Here is a 27,442-nt window from a genome sequence, read left to right as displayed (position 1 = left end):
TAATACGTTCTGCTTTCCCACTCCTTTCAGTAGCCCTTTCAGCAGCATTCTTCTAAAATCTGGCTTAAATTCCAGTACCTTTACTTGTCCCAAAAAAAGCGGAGGTGGGGACAGAGGCAGAGAGAGACAGAGAACGACAAAGAGAGAGAGAGAGAGATTTCCTTTCGCTGTCCCCCTCAGGTAGCCCAAGTGCACCGCAGCGGCGCGGCGCGGTCGGGGAAACGCGCCGGAGCCTGGCGAGGACCCGCCCAGGCCGCTCTTATAGGCGAGCTGGGGGCGGGCCTGGCCGGGGGCGGTGCCGCGCGGCCCCTCTTGCCTATAAGGAGCTGTCCGCCGCCCGGGTGCTGATTCCATCTCTGGTGCCCGTCGAGGTGGATCAGGCTGCCCACGGAGCTGGGCGCTTGTGGCTGCAGCTGGTTTGGATTTGCACCTTTAAGGAACGGGGAAGAGGAGGAAGAGGCGGGCGAGGAAGGCGAGTACAGCGAGCGGCAGTTGCAGGGACTGTAGTCTCAGCCGCAGCTTCAGAGAAGCCCCCGCCACGGTTTTGGTGGAGCGTCTGGGAGCGGGATGGAGTAAAGCAGCGAGCCTCTCGAGGTGGGGGGAGGGGGGTCAGGCAGTGCTGAGGAGAGAAAGAGAAGAAGCCGCAGCTGGCGCCTGCGAATTTGGAATTCGATTGGAAGGGACAGCTTACTCCGGGGAAATGGATTCTGTATCACAGCTGACCGGCGTTTTGACTTTGCTCTTCTCTGGCTTGTGGCATTTAGGATTAACAGCGACAAATTGTGAGTACCAGAAGCTGGGGGAGGTGGGAAATGGTAGCATTCGGAGAGACACTCAACTGCCCAAGCGTGTTCAATTGTGCTCTGAAGAGAGAAGGGGGGGGGGGGGCGGGGGGATACTGATTGGCGTGGTTCTATCACCGCCCCAACCCTCTCAAAAGTTAGCAGGGCTGAAATGAGCCAGCCCCGCTGGATGTCCTGCCGTTCTCCCCGAATCTCAAAGTTCAGGGGAGACTAGAAGGTTCTCCCTCAGCCTCCACGTTCCTGCTTGCCTGATCCCAGCAGGGCTTTTCCGGAGAACGGCCCCTGTTTCTGACAGTAGGCACTGGGGGCTGAGCTTCCAGCGATAGATAAGCTCGCAGTCACCGCCCTCGATGACAGCGGCTTGTCTCAGTCTCCGAATGCCACTGCTTCGGATTTGCAGACTGCCCAGCGCCCCACAATGCATGGCTTTCCACTCTCCGTTAGGCATAAGACTATGTTTGGGGTGTCTTGCAACCGAGGGGCATCGATTTTACAAGACTGGGAGTTTTGGCCTCAGAGTCATGGCCCAATGTAGTAAAACCAGATCAATGGCTGTCCCTGTTACAGAAAACTGAGGGTTGGTACGCAACCCCCTCCCTCAATCTTCGTGCCAAAGAACACATAACGAGTGTACTATAAGTCTATGCTCTGGCGTCCAAACCCTGACCCGGGCAAGTGCAGGACATTTAATTTAATAGGCAGGAAGGCTGGACACCCAGGGATCCTCCACCTGCCCTGTGTATTTAAAGAATTCAGTTCGCCAAACTTGAGTAAATCGCTAGGGTGATCAGAGGTTCAAGCTCAGTCTCTCAGCTGAGTCTCTAAGCAGGGGAAGGGAAGTTTTTTCCAGCTCTGGGAACTCCTAAATGAGAAAGAATGTAATTAAGCCATCTGTGTTGTTTTCAAAGGTGGTTTATCAAGATCCCTCAAGTTTCTGGACCTGCTCCCCTATCCCTCATTCCCTCTATGAAACGCAAAATATAAACCACATAGGAACAGTTTTATTTTATATTCTTGTACTCAGCACAACCACTGCTGTTACTTTAGAATCCTCCTACCACACTCCTCCTGCACCCCACCCCCATCCCTCCTGGAGGACCTCCAATATTTCTTTCCAGAATTATACTTTAAGGGGGCACAATTAGACTAATGTTGTATGCTGAAAATGGCCCCAAACTTGGCCAGGGTTTGTATTTGTGAGTGGTAGTTTTGGAGGTCCAAAATCCATAGTTATCGATAACGTCTTAGGAAAATTTTAGTAAAGTTTGTATTTTAAAAGAGGAGGAAAGAGATCAATGTCTCCAAAAAAGAAGTCCAAAAGGCCCTTGATACAGAAATTATTTCAGAGAATAAGTAAGGACAGGTTTAAATCTATTTCTTTGCCTCTCTTTCTCTCTCTCTCTCTTTGTGTTTTGTTTTAATTTAATGAAATTGTTCCCATGGTGCTTTCGAAAAAGATCTAAGTTATTTAGTATGAAGTTAGGCTTAGGACTGAGGTAATTTTTCTACCACCTAGAACACTAGAGGTCAGTATTGTCCTAATGATGCAAAGGGGTAGTAGCAAAATAGCTGTGTTTGCTGTCTAGCACAATTACTTCCCCAATGAGAGTGAATACTTTGAAGATTTACAAAGGTGGAATGGGGAAAAAGGTGAAACGGAATATATTTCATAGGAATGCTACACGGACTTTCTCACGCAGCATTTTTCTGAACATCCAGGAAATAAATTATAAAATGGCATTTTCTGTAAATTAATTGAATTATAGTTAATGTGTTTTAGTAATGCTCATAAAACCTAAATAGCAGGGATTTAAGGTTCATGGTTATCATTACTGATGCAGCAATAAAGCTAACTCTGAACATTTAAGAGGAAACTTTGTGATAATGAGCTTTGCTATTTCATCAGTAACAGTTTAATTTTCCTATTTCCAATCAACATTTCAATTGAATGCACATTGCTTGCTAAATATTTTGGGGTCAAAGTTCTTAAGGAATATTGATAAATGTTTTTATTGTGCTGTGCAAGATATATTAATTAAGTGAACAACAGAGTAGCCGAAGATTACTTTAGAAATCAATAGGTAAGGGTGCTCTTCAAAACCTATGATTTTTTCCTTTAAGAGAAAAAAATACTGATTTTCCACAATTCAATCTGTCCAGACTCCTGTTGTCCACACACTTTATCCATGAGCTGTAGGGTTTTAGTTTATTTTCTATCTACAATCCATTAAAATCAAATAATTATATTGAAGAATAGGAATTTCCATTCAAAAGAGTAAATTTGCACAGCTGTATGAATGCACTAGAGAAGTTCTTCTCCCCCACCATATTCCAATTCTTTCTGCATTTGGAAATAATTCTTCAGATAATTTGAAAATGTAACCTTGAAAATGGATTATTTACCCAAGATGTTCCATGGTATCTAGCTATACCTATGAACTTTGTTCAAAAAGGTAACTTTTAATTGTTTCTATTCTTCTTGCAATAATTTGCTGCTTCTGTTGTTGTTTGTGTGTGTTTGTGGGGGGTGTTTTGTGTGGTGTGTTTGTGTGTGTGTGTGTGTTTGTGCTTAATTTTCTCATAATCTGACCAAAACTTGGGGAATTTACTCTAGGGAAAAAAATGTGTGCCTACCCAATTATAGATTTTTTAAGTTTCTAATTACACAAAATTAAAATAAAGTCAGGTTAGAAGGGGCAGCTGCAGTATAGTTGGGATGGAACTGTGCAAAGTGCATAATTATATACCATTAATAAAAACTCTGGAAATTCCCCATTCCAGATTTTCAGGATATTAAATAGCTAAAACACTTCCTTTGGGTTTTTCCTGAGGGTATTAGTCAATTTCAAATGTAGATATAATAGGCCAATGTTAAATGAAAAGCCATTGTATGTGTAATATTAACTCATTTGATGCAAGAGAAAAGTGTTGTGACTTGATAGTTGGTTTAAGTTAAATCAGAAGTTTGAAGAGTTCTAGCTCTAGTTTTGCCATGACTAAGGTTATGAATCATTCCTGTGCTCACAGTTTTTGGTATAAAACAACAACTGAGATATGTATCTACTCCAAAAGATAACAGAAATTCAATATTATACTCAGAAGATTCTTCAAGTATTAGGCATGCTAAAAGTTATACTACTATAATAGTAGAACTTGTATTCAGAAGATAATAGGAACCTGTGGAACAAATATAGGATGACTATTCACTTTCTTTTCAACAATAAATGGGGGTTAAATGAGGTTATAATGAAGAACCTTAATTTTGACCATATATCACTTCAAATGATCCCCAAGCACCTGTCTAAGTTGGTTGTTACAGATCGGATTCACACAGAGATAGCACTAAGTGAAGAATCAAAAACTCTTCATTTTAGCTGTTTGCTCACAGGCAGAACTACATCTAAGATATCCTAGGGTATCAAAGATCATCAAATAAAGAGTTTCGTCATACCTTGAGTGAACTGAAACTTATTCATCAAACCAATCAGTAGGTAATACTATAAATAAAGTTCAGGGTGATTTTTCCAGCAGGAATGTGTTTGAGGACACTTTTTGTAGCATTTATTGTCTGCAGAAGTGAAGGAAGCAGTATAAATATCATTTATTTGGAAGAGTCCTAAGAGTTTCCCATGACTGAATGGGCTTATCTTTGACAATTCATATGGTGTCTCTTCCCTTTCTCTTCACATATTCCTTCTCCCCATCTCCAAATCATATTGGATATGATATCCACAATCGGAAAATATAAGTTAGATAATTGAATAGTAACATTAACACAATTATGTGAAAATTAGCTTCCATAAGACTAACTCTGATGAGTTAAATTCTCCCTCTTTATTTCTTTGTTCTTGCGCCAATGAATGCTCTATAAATTGCAATTTTCTTTTTTGTCCTGCTCTTCTGCCCAATATCATTTGCTTTTTTTAGTGATAGCTCATCTTCCTTTAATAAATTGCCCCACTTTCAAGTGTCCTTCTGTTATAAGACAAAGTAATGTTATATAATTTGAAATATTCCTAAAACCTATAGTTGATGATCCAAAGCCTTTTAGTTCATAAGCCAGAAGCCTGCTGAAATATGGCCTGTATAGTTACAATGCCAATTAGCCTCTGTCTGATAGGCAGGTAAGAAGAGGTTCTGCTTACCCAAGAGGCCAGAAAACAATAGAGACATGTGCAAAGGATTTTATTGTGAAGTTAGAATAGACTCATTTAAAACTGAGAGTGACCTTTTTAGTTCAAAAAGGAAGCTGTGCTCATTCATCAAATTTCTGTCACTTTCTGGCTGGTGACCTTGTAAAGGTTATACATCTCTTCTGATGATCTTGATGCATTAAATGAAGGAATTGGATCAAGTAATTATTAAGGTCCCTTCTAGTTCTAATGTGTTTTTGCCTTTAATTTCTGATGCAGAATACTGGTCATTCCATTTGGATTCTCCAAAATTGTTAGGCAATCATATTTACAATAACAACATAGTAGGATTTTAATTCATATCAACTGCTATTTGCTTTTTATCTCTCGCCTCACATACTGTATCCACAGAATTTAGCAAGGCAGCAAAGCTAGTTAGACTTTATTAAATTCACTTTCCAGATGAGTCAATTTAAGATTAATAAAAGTTCATAATTTCCTCAGGGTCACAGAGATAGTAGGAAAAAAATCAGAATTTGAATGAATATCTATCTCAAAAGACAGAAGTACTTGAACAGTAGGGAATTGACTCCCATGCACTCAGTTAGGCTATATGTGTGAACATCTGTGGAAAGTTGCTCTATCCATGGTGAAAGGTATGGAAAGAAAAGTTGCCATCAAAGCCATGGCCTAATAAATTCTTAATAAGACATCCAAACATTTGGGATCTAGATTTGATGCATGACACTATATATCCCTATGGTCAAAGCTAAGAGACCTCATATCTGGGATAGCAACTGATGGTTTATTTTTCTTTTATCAACTTCAATTAAAAACTTGATAAGAAAAGGGTATAACCTGCTGAAGATATGAACCACACACACACATAGAAATACCATGAAAGTCATCTCTATTGACATCATGTCTTGCAACACTGTGTTGTCAGACCAAGGAATATTAATTAAATAGCAAATGCAAACTCCTTTTCCCAGCACAGGGCTAGTCCTGATCTGGCAGTGCCTAATTCTCTAAACTTCATTCTCACTGCTTTCCCCATATCCCCTAATTTTCTACTTTATGGAACTCTTCCACAGTCCCTAGATATGCCATGTTATCTCATGTTCCCTATATTGCCTTGCATATGTTTAACTGCTTGGCCTAGAATATTCTTTCTCACAACTCCATCTTTCTCTTACACATGTGCATGCACACACATTTCCCCCGGCTGGGTCAATTTCCCCTATACATTTTCATAACATGCTCTATAATCTTACACTTAAGCTTGGCACAAAGTTGCCCAATGACCATCTTTTATTCAAATGTCTATATCTGACACCTAAATCATTGGGCAAATGAATTGGAAAGACAATAAATGAATGATTTCCAACTAAGAATTTCCATTTCTTTAACTAAAATCCTTCTATGGCCCTGTTGCTAGTGTCCTACATTTTTTAATTTAATTTTTGCTAGTTTTTGTTAAACTAACAAATATAACTTATTGAGTATTGAGAATGCAAAAAAGACTGTAACTTGTGAGACTGTTAAATGAAAAAGCAGATGCTCCTACCACTTGATTTGGTGTGGGAGCTGGAGATAGAGGAAAATCTCTTTATCCATATAACCTCAGAACTAAGTTTGAGCTACCAAGTTTGAGCTAATTTTAACTTGCTTTATGCAATTTTAATGACTGTTACCTATGTACTCTGAAAAAAAGCACAAGCATAATGCTATATAAATAATTTCTCATAGTCTGATCTATAAAAAGGAAAAAATTAGGCCCCATCCCATTTAATAGAGTTTTAGTACTAAACTTTTAGAAAGATCTTATTTATCAAAAACCCACAATATATATATATATATATCTGAAAACATTTTCAGACCCTCATGGCATCTGCTAAAAAAGAATATGTTAAGTACTAATCTTTTTTTAAGGAAGAGGATTTAAGTGTTTAATGTGTGTATGTACTCATTCAAAACATGCATTGAATGAACAGCCCAAACAAAAGTATGTTTTTCCTAATCCGAAATTTTTCTATGAAGCTGGAAATATAAAGTTGGATAAGAGAATACAGACACAGGATTCAATGTGAGGCATAAAATCATTATTTTTGACTATTTGTAGCATCAAGGTAGGGTTTTTGAGGAAACTTTAATCTAAACTAATGCCTAAACAAAGTCAACATTAACTATGTACACAAACAGAGTTTATTACAGGCTTCCTGTGTGAAAGTGTGAGAAAGTGCATTTTGTCTTAGTGACTATCTGTAGGAGGTAATCATAGGAATTTAGATGAAAGTAGAAGCTAGAGTAGGCAGATACTTGAGTCTCCTGCATTGGTTCTTAAAACTATGGAGAGACAATGAAGAATTTTATACATGTAATTGACATAATCACATTTTTTTTAAAAATCACAATACATGAAAAATACAATGTAATGGGTCAAGGCAAGTGGAAAGAAAAGCAATTAAGAGGTTGTTGCAATAATCCAAGGGATAATTATTGAAAACCTAAAGACAGAAGTTTCAGAATCTGCAAGGGTTGCACAGTATCAGAAAGAAAATAACAGCCAAGTAAATTCAACACATAGGAATATATGAGCTCATAAACTCACAGAAGGCACAGATTTGTGCTTAAAATATAGACTATAGCTGTTTCCATTGTTTTTGACAAATGAGCCCTGTAGATGCTAGAAAAGGTGCTATGTTCTTTGAAATGAAGTTCATCTCTGGGAATACCAAGCGACCATATTCTCAGTGCAGCATATTTCATATTTGAATGACATCCTATAGTACCTGCTGTCTATATCCATCATCCTGGTGCATCTTCTAGTCTGTAAATTATGCTGGTTTTTGTCAGCAGAGTGAGAACTCCTCATTAAAAAATGTATGTATAATTAAACCTCAACATGCCCGTTCTCAGTTTACCTTGGGCAGGGGGTAAACACGGGCTTCATTATTGCCATCAGTGGCTGCTTAGAGCAAAGAGAAAGAGGGGGAAATTGGGTGCTTTGCGTTGGTTTGCTCTCTTTGGTAATTGATTGGCTGGCATAGATTCCGTGTCTCTACATTTCTAATTGCTTTTGTGCGTATTCTTGGGGGTTGATTAACACCATCTGTTCACTGGATCAGCTGGATTGATTGAGTTTTAGAGGCTGACAAGAGTAGTGTTGAAGATAGAAAGAAAGTGGAGGGCAATGCCAAGACATTGCTTGTGATATCTATTATTTTTAACTTTCCACCTTAGGGAGTAGAAATATCCCTCTGAAAATTGTCCAAAACAAATACCAGTCGAAAGAAATTTGCCTCACAGACAGATGTTATGTAGGTGTTAGTCTAGGCCAGTTTGCTGAATATATATGTTCAGTTCTCTCTCTCGATCTCCCTTCCTCCCTCACGTCTTTGTTTTGTCTCTTTTTCACTTCATCTCTCTACCTTGTGGCCATGAATTTTGTCTATTACTGCTGGCTTTTCCCTGAGTTATGATATGTTAAAGATGTGAGAAGAGGGGAGTGAAAAGTCTATTTGATCCAAGGGCTGCTTTGCTAAACTACATGGGCAAGTCATCAAGTGTGAAATCTCCCAACAAGGCACATTTTGAGGTCAAGCCTCCCATATATTTCCAACCCACTTGGGGAAACCCATTTGATTTCAACACCTTCACCCATCTGTCCCCAAAAAGCTCCCATACCAACTCCATTAATCCTCGGAATTCATAGAAGCAAACTGTAAGGCATAGCTACCAATAGAGAGAGAAAATAGAGGCATGAAAATCTATACTGAACTGTGCTTTATTGAGAAGAAACAGACACTTTCCAGACTTTCCAGAAGAAAATAATTTATAGAAGAGACAATACAAGGTATCTGGAGGAGGGGAAGAAGATGTTCTACTTTGGAGATGAGCAAAGAGTAGGAATATTAAGGGTGTTCAAGAAAAGGGTAACCAAATTCCTGATGTTTTCTAGGTCTAACCATCCATATCACAAAGCTCAATGCATAATATGTTGGCAAAAGAGAGATAGTAAAGGTCAGTGGAAAGGACATAAGAAACACTGTCTTGGATTGATATACACTGAGTACATATTCCATTTGGGCACTAACGTGGGTCTTGTAGAGCTAAAGCTAAGCATGACATGAATTACTCTGTATAAAATGTATTTGATATTTATACCTAACATTACAATTACTAATGTATTTCAATGTAGATTCTCTCAAAATCTTTTATAATACCAAGTAGGGCAAGGAAAACTGAATTTCCATTCTTAAGCAAAGATAGAATTGTCTCTTCCTTCATCTGGGCTTACAGACAGCTGAATAATTGCCAAGACAGATGGGAAAAAAAAAAACCTGTTCTCATTTTGACCCCTATGTCAGAGGGACTGTGAGTAGAGTCAGGTGCTACCTGAGAGGGAAATGTGACCTTTCTGGATTCTTTACTTGGTTCCAGGACTCTGTCACAGAATGGTCCCTGCCAGGCCTTGGCCAGGGAAGCTGGTTGCTGAAACACTCATGAAGGGACCTTCATCAGAGAGTGGAGAATGAACTTATCTAGAAACGTAACGAGCAAACCCCCTCCAGAAAACTGAACAGGTCCTTGAAGAAGAGGCCAGGGTTATGGGAGAAGGATCTGTGAACCATCTTTCAGAACCTAAGCAAAAGTGGGGAAGGATCTGTGTGAAGTGTGCTTAGTTCTCAAAGTCTTTCATTTTCAGGGGACTCCGGTAGAAGGACAAAGAAACAGAATGTGTGTGGGGGGGGCGGGAGATGAGTTGCCCTTTTGGATACTGCTGAAGCCTGATTTTGGTGAATAAATAAGAGGGATCTTTTGTTCTTGTTGATTTTGAGGGTAAAAGAAATCACATGTTGATATAATAAATTATAAAGGCTTACTCTACCAAGTGCCTCATTCTTTCCTTTGTTTATTCTTTCATTCCAAAAATATTTACCCAATGCCTACTGTACATGTCTCTGTACTATCAAAAGGAGGAAGCATTAGGACTGCTTTTCAACACAGCTCTAGAAACAACAACAACAAGTTACCATGATTGCTTCAAAAACAAAGCCATGGAACCAAGAACCCCTCTGTTTTTGTTCTTACTCTGTTTCTAAAGCTCTCTTTCCTTTTCTTGTCTTTTCTCTCTGCTTCTTTCTCTCCAACATTTCTTCCCCACCTCTCTAATTCACCTTTTTTTCTGATCCCCTTTCCTTTTCTTTCCTCTTTCCCTTTTTCTCTCCTGCTCAAGTTTGCAACATTTCCTCTTTCCTTATATGTATCTCATCTGTATTTCCCTGTTCTCTCTTTCCTTCACTATGACTATTTCAATTAACCTTTGCTAAATGACTTGATGTTTTATGACCTAAGCTAATGCTTTTCAAACTTTTCCACCAAAGCTCAGCTCACTGGAAAAAGAAAGAGTGCATGAGAACCCAAGGGAATCTGAGAGCTCAGCTGGAAGAGGGCACTGAAGCATGAAATGTCTTGCATTTTATCTTAAACACTCAGGCAAATTTGCATTCTGCTCCAGAATATAACCCTTCTTATATGATGATAAAAATATTTTCCACAAATCTCCAATTAAAATTGATGAGCTAAGTTTATTCACTTAACCCTTGGAGGAAGGCAGCAAGCACCCAGGGGCACATGCCTACATTTTTGGCTATTCCTCCCTAGTTATGCCTTCTGGGGATCCATATGAGAAAGACCCATGTGACTGTCTCTCCCTCAACTCAGAAAACAGATGTCCCTATTGTCAACTGCAACAGATCTGTGAGTTGCAGATTATGATTAATCAATAATGGGAAATGAGAAGGGCATGTCAACTTGAAGGAGGAAAAGAGACTCATGTGCCTGCTCAGTGAACAGAATGGAAGGGGTGGAAGGCAAGTAAAATCATCAACCCAACCCAAACATGCACTGTCTCTTGCTCCCTCATTCCAGGCACCTCAGAGTGTACAGCTATATCCATTATGTTTATGTCTGTGTCCATGAGCTCTGCCAGGTTACAGAACTGGGGTCAATGGGGCAGATTCATTTAGATTGCAGACAGGCTGAAACCACCAGGATATTAAAAGAGAGATTAATGCCTCTCCCTCTACAACAACTGGGACTCTTTTGACACAATTAAAATAAACGAATCTGGCAGATTGGAATGTTGAAACATTGGAGATTAGAGATAAATTTAGATTACGTGCTGCTTCCTTGGTAGGATTTCAAATCTATTTCCCATGCTAGGGTTTCATTCTATTCCTCACCACAATCCTATGAAGCAGTTGTTTTCCTCATTGTAGTGAGGATGTGCTGGCTTAGATGGTTTAATAATTTCCTCAAAACAAACAGCTAGTAGTTTGTGGCTTTGAGATTCAAAACTACTGAACACTGAAGCCCTGCTGAACTCAAAGTTAAGGCTGGGCTACATTTAAATTCTGAGAGGCTCACTTGTGAAGATACAGTCCTTCTCTTTAAGCAAAGCCTTATATGTCCAGCCCCACAGATTCTTGTCCCACTGTGAAGATCATCTTAGTACAACTTTACACGTGGTCATTTTTCTTTCCCCATTTCTGGAAGTCACTATGGCATCTAGTGCCTATAGGTATAATATTTGTTGAAGTTGGTTGTGTTATTCATTCAGGCTTCATTGATGCAACTCTTCCAGGTCAGGCTATATGCTTTGTGGCCAAGTGTCCTTGTGATTGTCTCATGGAGTCCATGTTCAAATCTCACTCTTTGTGTGTTTGTTCTCATTTTAGGCCCCCTCAAGACCTCCTCACTTGAAAATGCTAAGTGCAGCATTTTCACCAATCCATCACTCTTCCTCTAGAATTTGTTGATTGGATGTTCTGTCTTTTTGAAAAACAATCGTGCTAATGAGGAAATCTCTTCTTCCTGGTACTTAGATAGATCACAGGGTCAGGTGAGGAGAGGATTGGATGGCGGTTGGATCTGGATGTAACCTGTTCATGCGGTTTTCTGCCTGGGGCTGCAGAGCTCATCTTTTTACTCAGGGGCGATAGGTAAGAGAATGGATTTCACTAGTGCCTTCTCAATGCCATTGTTTTACCCCATCGACTAGGAGCAGCGACTAGCTCCTACCATGCTATTCTCATAGCATCGTCTTGGTAAATGAGAATCATCACACCCGAGGACTTCCCTTCATCATAAACTTTATGAAAGCCAGGCTGGCTGTTCTTTGCTTTGTTCTCAAGCTTTCATGAGTTTGTTCCTTCAACCTGGGCTACTGCTTGGTGTGATTGTAGGTCTAGCCTTTCTGTCTTCTGAGTCCTCTTGCTGAGCTCTGTTCCTAACTCAGTGGGCCTCCTTATAACATGTGTCAGGTGCCCAGTGCCCTGAAAATTTACTTTTTTTCCATATGTGTGCCTGCTGTCAAGAAAGGACAAAAAGAGTCCTAAATTCATTCACTCTGAGACAATCAATAAATGCTGTGCAAAGGATGAGCCCTCCAAAATGATTGAATTAAAGAATATGGACTGAAGTATTTAAACTTTAGCTTAAGATCAGAAAGTCTTGGTTTCTTACATGAAATCTTACTTAGAATTTCTGTATGTAAAAAAAAAATTACCGAGTCGCCTTGGACAAGATCTTGGGCAGAGAAGCAGGCTTCAACTCCCCAGGTTTTTACCCTTTACAGGAGTACAGTGGGGAGAGTCTTGCCTTGTTCTTTTGTTTTTATTATTTTTTCTTTATTTTATCATTCTTGCCTTGTTCTTAATTGCAGAATTCCCTAATTTACTATTTTATGATTAATCGTCATAAGACTTTGATGACGGGTGGGGGTGTGCCCTCTGACAGGGCCATTCCTTGACTTGTGAGTGTCCTGCTGTCCATATTTTTTAAATCGCCTCTGTCCTAAATCACAATTAATATCCAGGTGCCAATGTCTATTCCTTTGGAAATGCAGGGTTGTTTGCTGCTATTTTGTGTACTTTACAGGGCAAGAGAATTTCATCAGCATTTGCTGATTTGAAGAGTAGGAGATGGGTCAAATAAGTCCTCTAATTTTCATTTCCTTCATTCAGAGTCACTAGCTATTTTTATTTTAAAGAGGAAGAATCTTGTGGAGACCTTGGAATTAGCCACCTTCGTGATATTTTGGGGGGACATCCTAAAAGAAAGGGGTCTCATGTTAAGCCATGGTTATATTGCCAGTGTTTAGCACAGTGAAGGGCAAGATAACTTCTTGATGAACTGAATTAAAGTTGAGAGGCTGTGTGACCCCCAGGCATAGGCAGCAGGACTGGATGAGGGACCATGGCGGGTTGACGCCTTGAGGGCTGTCTCCCAGTTCAGTGCCCTCTATGCACTCTTGCTAGAGCCTCCTAACCTTTATGAGAGGGATGGACTTTTGGTCTTCTACCAGACTTTTGGTCTCAATGACCCTGATGTTAGTTAATATGACTAAGAGAGGGGAGAGAAACAAATTAAATAAAACTCTTTCATGCCTGGGTTCAGACTTGGTTTCTGATTCTGGTTGGACAGTTCATTTTAACCACATCCCTGTGTGTTTGCTTTGCGTACCACCCATCAGAAAAACCTGGTTTATGCTCACATATGAAAATAAACCCTGAAAGACCTCAAAAGACCTCTGCTTTGCATTTCAAATAGAATTTAATAGAAAAAAATACTTTGGCAGTATGTATGTACATACACATACACAGGTAAATGCATACATGCAAGGGTATATATGTATATATAATACTCATGATTATCATATTTTGGTCAATATGCCTGGTAGAATTGTATATGTGTAGACTATCTATGTGAATTGCTTGTTCTGGTAAATGACAAGGTTTATTATCCCCCAAGGTCAGTATTGACTTGCATGTCACCTCTGTGAATATTTACCTCTCTAGATAATGAACTGAAATGGGCAGTTAGATGGAAATTAATACCTATTTTCTGAAATTAAATGTGTTTTGCAAGAGAGGTGCTTTACATGCTGCCGGGAGACGTGTGGAAGCGTTCTTCCCGGCTGCCCCTGTTTTAGGGTGGCGTCCTTTGCGTTCTGATTTATAGAGGTTGTGTTTTATAGTTCATTTCACAGTGCTCTTTTACCTAATGGACAGAATGCAAAACTTCCAGAATATTCAGCTTGACATTCAGTAATATAATCAGAGTCAGAGATACCTGAACATATGGACAATATGACTACATTGGAATAATGAGTATCTTTGCCTTGCAATCTATTTAGGCCAAATACTGTTACCTGGGAAATTCAAATCTCCTTCAATAACGATCTAATTAAATGAAGAATACAGGAAGAGACATAAAATTACAAAGTGGTCATTTTGGTTTGCAGATATTGATTTTTTTAGTAACCTATGGCATATCATGTATCTTGAAAGCATAGTATGTGGGTTGGTGTGTGTGTGCTTGTGTGTACATGTGTGTGTTTGCAGTAGTGTTCACTTCTTCATTAGCAGAAGTTGGTAACACATGTTTTGGAGATCTTTTAATATATCAAACTAAAACTGTGGCTCCATAGCAGAAATATTTCCTGTTACTCTTTTCTATTTTGTAGTAATTTTGAGCACTGAGTAGCAATATATGCACTGAGTAATGTCCGGGCTTAAAAGGAATGGATCAGACGTTTAAATAAAAGTATATCAGTGATAGGATTGGGTATGTTACATGTGCAACAAATGTGTATACTTTCTGGGAAGATACTTACACGTATATTGCATTTTTATTTTGTCCCTTACAAACAAGATGGATTAGTGTAACTGTCTTCTCAGAAAATCCTGTCTAGGTGTTAGACTAATAAAAGTCCCAGATTTAGAGGAAAAACTATTATAATTAAGTACAAACTGTGGCTTAGTAGTCAAGGGGATAAACCACCATGAAAATTTGTTAGTAAAATTAATCCAAGAAACATCTGAGCAAGTGCAACAAAATCAATTCCGGGGGAGAATGTATAACTCTATTGATGTTCTCACCCTTGTTGATACATTGTTTGGAGTAAAGATTTCTATGTTTTCTGAATAAATATCAATTTCTGTTGGAAAATTCAATTTGACTGATTGGGTTCCTATAGCTAAATATTTTGAGATTTCGTTGGGGCATATGATGTCATTTTGTATTCAGAGGAATTAAAATATCTCACTTAATGGCCAATGAAAATTTCATTTTACATGCCATCCACCACTTCTTACCCTAGACTAGAAACCAAAGCCAAGATGGCACCACTACCTTTTTTTTCCTTGCTAGAAAGGGTGGGTTACTTGAAGAAGCCAATGGTATCAGGTAGTTTCCAAATCCATTATTTGCTTGCACATGCACATATGCCTACACAAGTACACTCAGCCACATTATCAATATTATCAATTAATTTAGCTTGTACTCTTTTTTTTTTTTTTTTCTGTTCTTTTTTTTTGCATGGGCAGGCACCAGAAATTGAAACTGGGTCTCCAGCATGGCAGGCAAGAACTCTGCCTGCTGAGCCTGTGCCCTTCTTTTAAAAGAAATTAAACCTTTTAAAATAAATTAAATGAGTGTTCTTACCTGGAAGAGAGTTAACCACAAAGACACTTGAGAGTGTCTGGAGACATTTTTGCCTGGACTAGGTGGCTAGAGAAAACATATATATATATTTTCTGTCTAGCAGCTCGAGCCCAGGGATGCTTGTAAACTTTCTAAAATGCATCCCCGCATGACATCCCTGCATGACAAAGTATTATCCAGCCCAAAATGTCATCTGCCAAGCTTTGAGAAACTCTGGGTTGGACCTATTGGTCATTTATGCAGCATTATGAGGGTTTTTTTTTTTTTTTTAGCATTCCTTCTAGCATCTACTCCTGTAGATAGAGCTGTCTGAAGAAATAAACTGCGGTTCCTGAGTCTGCCACTTACTGGTTGTATGACTTTGGGCTCATTGTTCCATTTGTTTTCCAATTGAGGGTGACAATACCTGCCCTATCCACTGGGATATATAATAAGTGAGATACGGAGTATTTTGTGAGAAGTTGTACACAATTTATTTTGGTGATGTGGTGGTATTCAGTATAATTTTTATTACCTAGAGAAGTAATGATTTGGCTGTACTGTCCTTACAAGGCTTTAGACAGTCAGGGGATGTAGGTATGGTGGGGAAAGTGACTGAGGGTTTTCTCCTGGTTCTAGAACTGCAAAGATAAATTTCACATCAGTTTTTCAGTTATTTTCTAGGTCCTTTGAGGTTCGACTTTCAGTCTCTTCTTGACACTCAACTACCCAGGCCACCTTTGTCAGGGTACCATATGCTGCCATTCAATAGCTAAAAACTGATTTATAGTAAAGCATTTTCTATTTGACTTTTTTTTCTCTCTATAGGACCCCTGTAGCACACACATATATATGCGAGAAGTTTCGGGGTAAGACTATAGTTCCCAAAGCGGGTTATGCAAAGGCTTCTGAGGTGATCTATCCATTACCCAGAAAAGGCCATGAACAAGTCTGTCCAGATGACATGCTCTTCCTCATTTATCATCTCAGAGATCAGTTAAATAAGGACTTTGGATTTGATCACTCAGCTGTGCCAACCCAATCTTCAAATTTAAAAATAAATCAAATCATAAAAACAGTTTTAATTTGGCTTTTCAACGGAAATTGCTATTTTGAATTTGGCCTCTACTGGCTGTCTGCTTTTTGAACAAGACAGATTTTAAGATCAGAAGCCAGAGGCTGCAGTGTTGGGAAAGGGATCTTTGAAGTTCCATAGTCCGGTCATAATCTGCATAACCACGTGTTTTGGTTTGCTAAACCTGCCGAAATGCAATAAACTCAAAATGGATTAGCTTTTGCAATGGCTATTTATTAACTTGTCATTTGCAGTTCTTAGGTCACAAAAGTGTCCAACCCCAGGCATCAACTGGATGATACACAGGCTCTGAAGAAGGCTTTTGGCATCTGGGAAACCTCTGTGACATGGAAAGGCACATGACTAGCATCTGCAGTCCTTTGCTCCCAAATTTCATTGTTTTCAATCTCTGGTTCCAGTGGCTTCCACTCTGAGCTTCTGTAGGTCCTCTATTAGCTTCTCTGGGGCTTTTCTCTAATAGTTCTCAATTTCATCTTTTATAAAGGACTCCAGTAAAAAGATCAAGACTCCTCAATTAAAATAAACTTATCAAAATGTCCCAACTACAAAAGTCTACACCCACAGATGGATTAAAAGAACATGGCCTTTTCCAGGGTACGTAACAGTTTCAAGCCACCACACCATACCAGTCTCCACATCCTCTAAAAACATTCCAGAAGTTGGCTACTCCATCCTGTGTAATTTCTTTTCAATTCAGAAATATGTTCTCACAGGACAGTCCACTTCAACAACAAGAATTATAATTAATAGAACATGCTTTCTTCCATGGTAGCCTAGTCAGCTTCCAGGTATCATCAAGTCACCTGTCTTAGCTCTCCATATATCTCTGGTTGATTGAAGGAAATTGCATTCATTTCACAAACATTTGTTGAGTACCCATTACAACTCAGGAACTGATCTCAGCTTTTAAGGAAGAAACAAATACAGTTTCTCAATATGAGCTGCGGCTACTTTTCATAGCAGAAGACATTTTCCACAGACCTTGGATTATACTTTCCAAGTATAATACTTTCCAAGTATAATAGAGAGATGGCTGCTTATATTGGTCTCCAATCAGCAATTCCTCTCTTTGTTTTTCTTCTTGCTTAAATTTTTCATAAAGCCAAATGGTTGCTCATTTCCTTTCAACTGTCATGATATTAGAAGCTATCACGTTATCACAGCATATTTTGGAGACACATATCCTCCCGGGTGGCCTTATCTCTGAACCCAAGTTTCTTACTTGTAGTTATACCATCACCCCTACTAAGGAAGTGAGTGAGGGTAATCAGGAAATGCACACACACACAGAACAATGGATGTAGCCCATCTTCCTGGGACATAGTTCTCATTCAAAGATGAAGAAATGCACATTGTTTTAACATTAAAGCAAATACATGTATATTTTGGAGTAGAAAAAAATCTTACAGAATTTTCAAATAAACCATAAGATTTCAGACACATCTCTGGCTTCTTAATGATGGTTTCAAAATAACTAGAAACTTGAGGTTAATGAGTTCACTCTTCTCTGGCTTAGGGACACCTCAGAAGAAATTTTGTAGAGTAGTGCTGAATCAATTTCTTGGGTCAACAGAAAGCCTTATAGGTTGGCCTCGGGTTTAAAACATCCTTCTCTCAACATTTTTTTAAAAGCATCTTACAAGATAATGCTATCACCCAGAATGCTGTTGTCCTGGTATATAGGACTTATTTCTTAACACCCTTTGATAAAACGGCACTGTGTGGACAATGATACCCACTCTCTTTTATTGTAATTCCAATTATTTAGGCATGTTACTACCATTAGCTTTCAGTGTGGAGGCAGACAGTGAAAGGAAGAGATATTGATAGGAAGACCCATTCCTCTTATTTCCCAGCTTTTGACTGAAAGTCTGATGCTTTAGGACCTTAAAATTTCCTTTCTGGGTGTAAGAGAGGCTGAGAATCTCCTGAAATTGTTCATGAATTGCCATGGACATAGGTGCCTCTGTGCATTTCTTTTAGATAAAAGTCCTGATCTTTCACTTGGTTTCCAAAACAGACCCAGGACCCAAAAAACATGAAGACAGAAAAGCTCCAGGAGTGATGTCACCCTGAATATCCTCAGGGTGAGGAGGAGGGAACAGTTGTACTTTAAATATCAGTGATTTTTACCTAAGTGTGACTGAATGCCACAGCCTTTTTCAGCTCTTCCGAGGGTGGAGTGTGGAGTGTGAGCTCTGGGGGGCTGAAGAGAGTAGGAAGGGGCCCCCAAAAGGGGAAATGGCGTGAAAGATGTCAAGGACTGGAAAGGAAAGTTTGGCACTGTCACAGTTTTGCCAGTGGCCAATTCTGCACATTCCAAAAGATTTTATGAGTGAACATTTTCAGTGTAAAGAGTAGAGGTTTTTTTAAAGTTATTCAGAGCCTGCCCCTTTGTCCTTTCCTCCTGCTCTCCAACCATCTCTCCACAAAAAGATCAAAAGACAGACAAGAACATCCTAATATCTAGAATTTGCAAGTCTCTGAATACCCACCTGCAAACAGCTGCCCCCTACTGAGAAACCACTGAACCTTAATCATTTTCTGTTGTATCAGAAGAAAGATGGCTGAGGGATCCATTTTCTCCTTCAAATGTCAGGTGCTCACAGCAATTAACTAATCACACCCCTACCAGGTCAATTTATAAGATGAGACACATTGTATATGAGAAAAGAAGATAATTGGGTTGTTAAATGCTAAAAGGAAGCTACAGAGAGATGAAAACGGATTTCACAATAGGCAAAGCCTTCACTGGTCAGCTTTGACATTCCCTGCGTAATTCATTTCCTCCTCAGGGCAGAAACTAGGGAAGAAGATGGAATATTGAACACAATTTTCTATTGGGATGATTCTGGCCTGTCATTTGAAATCTCAATTCCAAGAGACTTCTTTGATACTGCAAATGCAAAATTTTCAAAGACTGAGCTGTACAAATTACCTTTCTTCTATCTTTACCATGGCCTAAGATATATAATTGAGTGAAAACCCACAAAAACAAGAATTATGATCATGAAGAAATTCCGGTAGTTTGGGAATTCTTATTACAGACCGGAAGTATTCTGGGCATTTACACCTATGAGCATATTTAATCCTCACAATACACCTAAGTTCGAAGTATATTTTGAATCCCACCTTACAAATAAGGAAACAGAAGGAGAGGTAAAGTCAGTTAGCTGGAAAGTAAAAGGGTCAATTCAGGCTCTCTGGCTCCAGTGTCCACATTTTCATTGTGGTGTTATGAACCCCATTTGAAAGAGAAGGATAGGAAACTCTATCAAGAGAAAAGCCCTACTACTCCCCAGGCATGTCACTGGTCAGAGACAGAGCTTGGCCTTGAGTTGAAGTCTGTCTGACTCCCATACTCACGTTCCTTTCGCCATTCTACACCAGGTCACGTAAACTACATCTCACATCTGCTGGGAGTTGGAATTCACCTCTAGGAAGGACATTGGACCCTTGTCCTGGTGCCCATCAAGTCTGGCTGGACTGTATTAAGACTATTGCTTAAGAAGTATTCCATGAACTTGGCCCATTGTTCCCTGCCTCACTCCTATATCATTTACTCCTGGGTTATTGGTGCATTCAAGTATAGCCAACGACTTTCAACTATAATAGGTATCAAGTTCAGGTTCCTTTCTCGGACATTCAGTTTTCCACCACTTGGCCCCTCTCTTCCTGTCAGTCATGTCCGTTCATGCACTCAATGAGCATTTATCAAGTGGCTACTGGGTACAGATGCTGTGCACGTTAGACAGTGGCCAAGAGCCCAGCCCCACCCCACCTTCATGCACCTTAGAGATCAGGGTTAAGGGATCCCGTGGAAGATTCTGGTGCTCTCATTGCTTTCATACCATCCTGGCCGCTATTGTGCACACACACACACCACATGCACATACACACAATTACATACCTATACACTGCACCACACACACCCACACACATAAATCAAAGAATTCTCCTTTGTTTATCTCAACCATAGTCATTCTTAAGCATGCATTGAACCTTCTTTTCTCTCTTTCATACCATTGATTTGCACTGGGTGACTAGTGTATTTTTCTGTCTGTATTCTTCATTTTCTTATCATAAGCATATTTCAAACCTCCCTCAATAAATTGCTCCTTGAATATAGAAGTTAGTTCTTACCCATCTTTGTTGTTCTCTCTAAATTGGTCATATGGTGTAGTGAAGACATGCTTTAAGAGTCAAACAGTGCAAGTCTCAAATACCAGCTCATAACCATATAACCTCAGAAAACCTCTTAACTTCTCCCTTTCCCATCAATAGATGGACATTCTTCTTCTCCTAATATTTATTGAGCACATTACGACCAGTAATTATATGGTTGCTCTTTCCTTTCTCTCTGCATTTAGTAAGTACTAAATAAGTTTTATTCATTCTTTCTAAGGAATTAACTGAGCACTAAAGTCTTAATACCCTTATAAGCCTCTAATGACTCTTTAGAGGTCTGTTAACTGGGGGTGGGACATCAATGCACATCTAGAGGATGTCTGTAAATTTCCTTAAATTGTTTGCAAAGTTGTTTGTGTGTCCTATTGCATTTATCATACTTTCAAAGTGACCCAGGTCCCAAAACGACAAGGCTAATAAACACCTGTCATTTATGATTTTACATGTATTTTCCAGTATAGGCAGTCTTTTATTTCTCTTTTCACCTGATGGTAGTGTACATATCCAGAGAAGGAGAAGGCAATCAATGGCAAAGTCGATGGCCCTTTGGGTACCCCAAGAATCTAAAGCTTTATGGATGGTCCAACAAGCTTACAGGAGAAAATGAAACTAGTGTTTCTTAGAGAATGTCATTAAAACAAATATATTTATTTACAGGCATCATGCAAGATGTTGGGTTACATGAAATAAAAGCTTGTTTTTTTGCTTCAATGATGGGGTCTCCTGGAGCTTTTGATAAACTTATTTGTGAGAGAGAATCTCTAATGTGGGGGTAGAACAGTGCTTTCCCCATTTTCTTAACCTAATGTCTCATTTGCCAGGATGGCTGTTCTGCAGAGGACACTTTTAGGAAGATTGACTTGAGGGTTTTTAATTTAGCTGTTCCTTTGTCCCTATTGACTTCTTTCTCTGGTGCCACTGTGTGTCTCTGGGTTTCTGGTTTTTGTTCCCTTGGAACGGTCTGCAATGACTTAGAAGAGAAGGAAGTAAGACATTTATTACCATTTAGGAAACCTCATCTTGCTCTTTGGACTTTGGAGTGAAACAATGCCACAAGTTCAAGGAGGCGCCATGCTTTATATGCATCCCCAAGTGATAAGCAGTGTGGCTGTAGTGCCCGTTCAAATCTTAAAGCTAATGTTCACACAAAGAGCACTCCCGGTGTCCACTCTCAAACAGAGAAGCCAATATATTTGGTGTTTAATTTTGACTCTTCAATGTACAGACCTGCATTTTTCAAGCCAGGATTATATTATCAGGCCCACTAGACTTCCAGTTAGAGGACAACATAATATTAAAAAGACAACAGTTTAGGCATTTGTTGAATCTAAGTTTAAATAGGGTCTATCACTCACTGGTCTTATGACCAAGGTTTATAACCCACCTACCCTGAGCTTCCGTTTCCTCAACTAAAACAAAAAAGTGGAAATACCTACTTTTTAAGGGGAAGGTAATGGGGCTAACTTTTATAATATACCTTATACATATTGCTTAACATCCAGTAGGCATTCTCTCAACAGTAGATATTCTTAGTGAGATTATGATTCTTAAGAACACCACAGTAACTAGGCTAAAGATGGCAGAGTTTTGTAAAGGTAGCTTAGGGAGGGGAGCATGTCACAATGATAAGTAACTAGACTTCTGTATTTTCTAGGCCTGCCCTGATTTCAAATCCCCTAGGGCGCGAGGCCTTATTCCACTCTCTTCGTACCTGTGTGCTGCTGCTCTTTCATCTGAAGAGGGACCTTTGACATGCTGTCGAGAAAGTTGAGCAGTTTCAGGTTCCTGATACCTCTGGGATTCCAGGGTACAGCTTTGTACTTTGATGAAAAATACATTCAGCTGAATTTCAATTTCTCTGAAATATCAATCTCACCAACTGTCTGCAGCTTTGGTTACACTTAGCATACACTGCTTGGGGTGCTGGTAAGTACTGAAATATAATTTATAGTACAGACCAGAGCACAGAGATAAACTCTCTCCAAAGTGTGTTATTTCTGAATGAAATAGACCCAGGGAGAACATCTACAGTGATTAATCTTAGAGATGTGGAGAATTCTCCTGGACTGTGGCATGTTAAATGTTCACGGTTAAAATCTAAAATAAAAGTGCACTCAATCATTCAGTTCATCTGACATTAGCAGATATCAGAGGTGGGCATGGGATGAGAGATCATGAAATATGACAAAATATTTCCCTGCGATATTGCAGTATTGTTATAACTTTGAATTCATCTGTAGTAATTGGAGGTCTTAAATTTACAGGTCCAATTTTATCGCTTTTTCTTCTCTTTTCCTGAAAATACATGAGCATATTCAAGCACAGTGCTCATAGATAAAAACAAAATGTTCCATTGGATGCAAAGTGTTGGTCTAAGACTTAATTTATTCTAGATAAAATTATGATGCAAAAGAATGCTAAGGCTGCTTGTTGTTTCCTTTTCTCATTGGTCATTCTGCAACATAAGTTAGAGCCCTGCTTCTCAAGCTCTATGAAGTTATGGATGACCCTTTCCTGCCCCCTTCTCTGACCCTATCCGTTACATACTAATACTTTTGTAAAGTAAGATAAAATGAACTGCTAGAAAAACAGAATGAAAGAAATACCAAAGACATGGACATCACAAGCCAGATTTTTATTATTAGATTCAATACAGATAAAATGATGCTGTTCAAGTTGTTCCAGGTGACTTGATGCTTGTTGTCCTGTCCTGCACTTATCATGGACTGCCAGCAAAGGCCCCTGTGGTCTGCAGGTCACACCTGAAACAGCATTCACTCCCTACAACACAGTGGTTTTTGTTCTTACATTCAATCTAATGAAGAATAGAAATCATTGAGTTACTCTATTTGAAGCCCATACTTCAAACAAGTCACCAGAAAGACCACCATTATTTGCAAATGATGATAATAAAAAATATGACCCAAGGAAATAATCATGCACACTCAGACATGGAGGCCACAGGCAGGGAAATGCCCAGAGGAGAGTTACAAGATCCAGAGATGAAGGACTCAGAAGCAGCCTATTCATTTCCTTTAGTCCCACTGAAACAAGGGTCTTAGCAGTTATAGCAGAGAGGAAGTGGAAATTCATGCAAGAATTTTGTGGTATAGAACTTTCAGTGTTTTATAGATTTCCATTTCACAGTTTCCATTCAGTAAATATTAATAATCCTTCGGCCATCTCACGTGGGTGGAGGTTATCGCTGTGCTATGAGCTCTTACCTCTGGCCTCTCTCAAGCATCATCCACCTCAGTTCAGAATGATCTATTTTAAACGGACAGCTCCCTTCAGGCAGCATATAATGTTCTTCTTAGCCTGGTGCCGATTGACCTGTGTGAACTCAGCTCTCCTTCCTACCTCTGCAATTAGGGCTGCAGTTTTTTTGTTCTAATTATTCTGAACTCTTGGCAGTTCTCTGCTCACTCTACACTTTTTCATACCTGTGCACCTTTCTTTGCCCATGTTGTTTCCTCTGCATGGGCCAACATCTCCCCTTCCTCTTCTGGCTAATTTCTAGTTATCCTTCAAGAATCAGTTCAGATGTCCTCCACCAAGTCTTCCCTGATCCCCAAGCTGGGCTAAATGTCCCTTCTCAGAGCCCACTCTTTCTTCTACATACCTTGGCCACTGAACCAACCAAATTATTCCTAAACCATCTATTTGTCCTCATTTCTTATTCATCAGCAAATGCCCGATAACAGTTTGAGAGTGGATGATAACTGGCATGGGTGTGTTGAGAGGCACTCAATAATTGACCTGCATACTGATAACAAAAAGACAAAATTTATTGTACAAATCTAACTGAGGCAAAGCAGAACCAAGCACCATCAGATTCACCCATCTGTAAAATAAGAACTGCATGGTCAATTCAGTCTCTGTAGAGACCACTCCTATTTCTTTGCATGGGTTGCCTTTGGAGATAAGCCAGATACTTGCACACATATTTTAAGTACAACCAGCTGAACACCTTCCATCATCAGGATAAAAACCTCCACTTGGGAGACACAAGGCCTTTTCTAGCATAAGTAGGATTAGATTGGAATTTTGGCCTTGCTACTTACTAGCTCAACAAGCTTTTGACTTTCTGAGTCTCTGTTTTCTCAACGGAAAATCCAAGACAACAACCTATGTTACAGGATTATTTTGAAGGTAAATGACATGATTTATATAAACTTCCTACAATGTCAGGCACAATAAATGGTAGTTGTTATGATCAGAGGCAGTTATTTATATTCTATTTAAAAGCTTGTATAATGTTGCTATGCTATTTAATTTCTCACGTCCTAATGTTACATTACCACAAAAGTAAAGCTTGAGAGAATAAACTCTAGAAGCCTCATTAAAGCTTGTCTTTACTTTTCCTAAAGCTGTTGCTAGAAATTAAAAACAAGTATCTGATTTTATCAAGTCCTCTGAAACCCTTGTCCCCTTTCACAAATATGCTGGAAACGCTGAGTTCTTCCAAATAGTGGCAGGTCTTGGAACCTACTGTGAGGAATTAGGATGAAAGAAAATAAGCACAAGGGAAATATCAAAATAATTTATTGGAGGAACATGACTTTGTTTTGGCATTAGAGAGTACTGTGGATTAGACAGAGTTTTAGTTTCCAAGCTGCCAAAACAAATACCATGCAATGGGTCAGCTTACACAATGGGAATTGATTGGCTTATGGTTTTGAGACTGGAAGAAGTCCAAAAATGAGGCATAATCAGGGCAATGCTTTCTCCCAGAAAACTGTGGCATTCTGGGGGTAGCTGCTGGCAATTCTTAGTCTTTGGTGTTTCTGTCATGTGGCAATGCACATAGCAACATCTTTCTCTTCCAGGTTCCTTTGACTTCCAGCTTCTGGCTGCTCCCTCTGATTTTCCATCTCCGTATGACCTTCCTTTTAAGGCCTTCAGTACTAGGAATAAGACTCATCCTTAGTCAGCTGTGTCACCCCTTAACCAAAACATCCTCATCAAAATGTTCTATTTACAAGTGTTTACAACTTTAGGAATAGAGTAAGTTTAAGAACATGTTTTTACGGGGTACATAGTGGCAAACCACCACAGATGGGATAGATTTAGCAAGGTTACAGATCTTGAAGCACTTCAGCTGACTCAGAGGAGCACTAAGGAAAGCAAAGCAGAGGGTCAAAACATAATCCTCAAATTGGGGAGAGAAAGAGAGTCATGCTTGCTGCCATGTCTCAAGAAACAATGTGTTTCCAGCTCTTTTTACAAATGTTTGGATTGGCTGTTTTTTAAACTATGCTTTATTCCTTAGGAAATATAAGGATTTGGGCAGTGGGAAAATGCTTATGGTTTTCCTAGGAACATCATGGGGGAAAATGTTAAAAATATTAAAAAATACATTAAAGCTCATGCATTAGTATCTCTGGGGCCTGGGGGTCCTTCACCCCAAACACACCCACAACAAAAGAAAACCTAGAATGTGCTTCAAAAGGAGCAAGGACATTAGCAACTCAGGATAGCTTGCCTTGTCACCACTCCACCCCCAGTTGCCAGATTAAAAGTTCCCAGAGACAAAAAGAGAAGGGGTTAGAAAGAAAGAAGGATGAAGTGAAGTAAGAAATTTAAGTTCCTTGAGGTTTCATCCTTGCTGAAATCTTAAACTTCCTGTAGCAGATCCTAGCCCTTGGTCCTTTAGGACTCCATGGCTAGCTGCCCTTTCCATAAGCTTCTAGCCCTATGGGAACTTCATAATGTACAGCACCCAAGCCTTCTCCTTTCATTCCCTGGTAAACATGCCTTCCTTTACCTGTCCTTGGTGAAAGAATCACTTGCTTTTACCATTTTCCATCTGTCACAGAGCCAAAAACTGTCCCTTGATTTCCAAAAATCATTCCCGCTAACAGGAAAAAGACAGACACTCCTTTTGCTATGCCTAGAGGGCCTCCTGTTAGAGCATATAAATGATTTCCACTACTTATGTCTCTAGGTTGGATTATAGTGTGAGACCAAATTGATGGAGTGGACTGTGACCCCTCTGCTCCCTCCCTGGGTGACATTGGCCAAATGGGCACAGCACTCACCTTTTAGGGTCTGAGAGAATCCTGACATCGTGAGATGAATATAAGCATCAGTAGGTTTAGGGAAGGATGCATATGGAAACCAGCTGTGATTTTCTGCTGTTCAAACACTTGACAAAGGATCAAGCTGAACTTTTTTCAGCCAGAGTGGACATCTCTCTAGAGATTGAAACTTGTCTAATTCCATTTTCCAATGTCCTCCATAAGCTTCTCTCCGTTCCTCATCACTTCCTTCAGCACCTCCATGTTAATTCACAGCCTGCAGGTAGTGCTTTTCCACATTTTTACCTTGCTCATTCCCGTTGGAATGTTCTTTCTCTCTCCTCTCCACCAGTTTACATTCTGTTCAACTTTTCTAGAACAGTTCAAGCCTTATATCCCTCATGATTCCTCCACAGAATAATCTAGTCCTATAATGGGAGCATGATTCTCCTGGCGGAACATAGAGATTGTCTAAAGTGGATTATCTGGTTTGCCCATCAGTTGCTGAGTTATTTAATCATTGGAATTGATAGTATTCCAGGTCCTTGGTCTCCAGCAAGAATTAGCCCATTTAAAATGCCTGGTCATGCTTCCACATGATGTCCAAAACCCATCACTGACATCCTCAAATAAGTTATTCCAACATTTATTTCATTTTCTTTGAACCCCTATTTACCATGAGCTCTTTCTCTAGCTATTCCATCTGTTCTA

General features: G+C 39.5%; 1 protein-coding gene across 1 annotated transcript in view; it reads left to right on the top strand.

Moving 5' to 3' along the window:
* Positions 1-595: 595 nt before the first annotated feature.
* Positions 596-27,442, top strand: part of CNTNAP5 (contactin associated protein family member 5) — an 818,968-nt gene continuing 792,121 nt past the window's right edge. Inside the window, exon 1 of the mRNA XM_077153509.1 lies at positions 596-782. Coding sequence (XP_077009624.1) covers positions 701-782 — 82 coding nt within the window. The 5' untranslated portion in view covers positions 596-700. The remainder of the gene's footprint in view (positions 783-27,442) is intronic.

The sequence above is a fragment of the Tamandua tetradactyla genome, chromosome 3 (genome assembly GCF_023851605.1).
Source record: "Tamandua tetradactyla isolate mTamTet1 chromosome 3, mTamTet1.pri, whole genome shotgun sequence".
In the NCBI taxonomy this organism is placed as follows: domain Eukaryota; kingdom Metazoa; phylum Chordata; class Mammalia; order Pilosa; family Myrmecophagidae; genus Tamandua; species Tamandua tetradactyla.
This window is presented reverse-complemented; position numbering and strand designations above follow the sequence as displayed.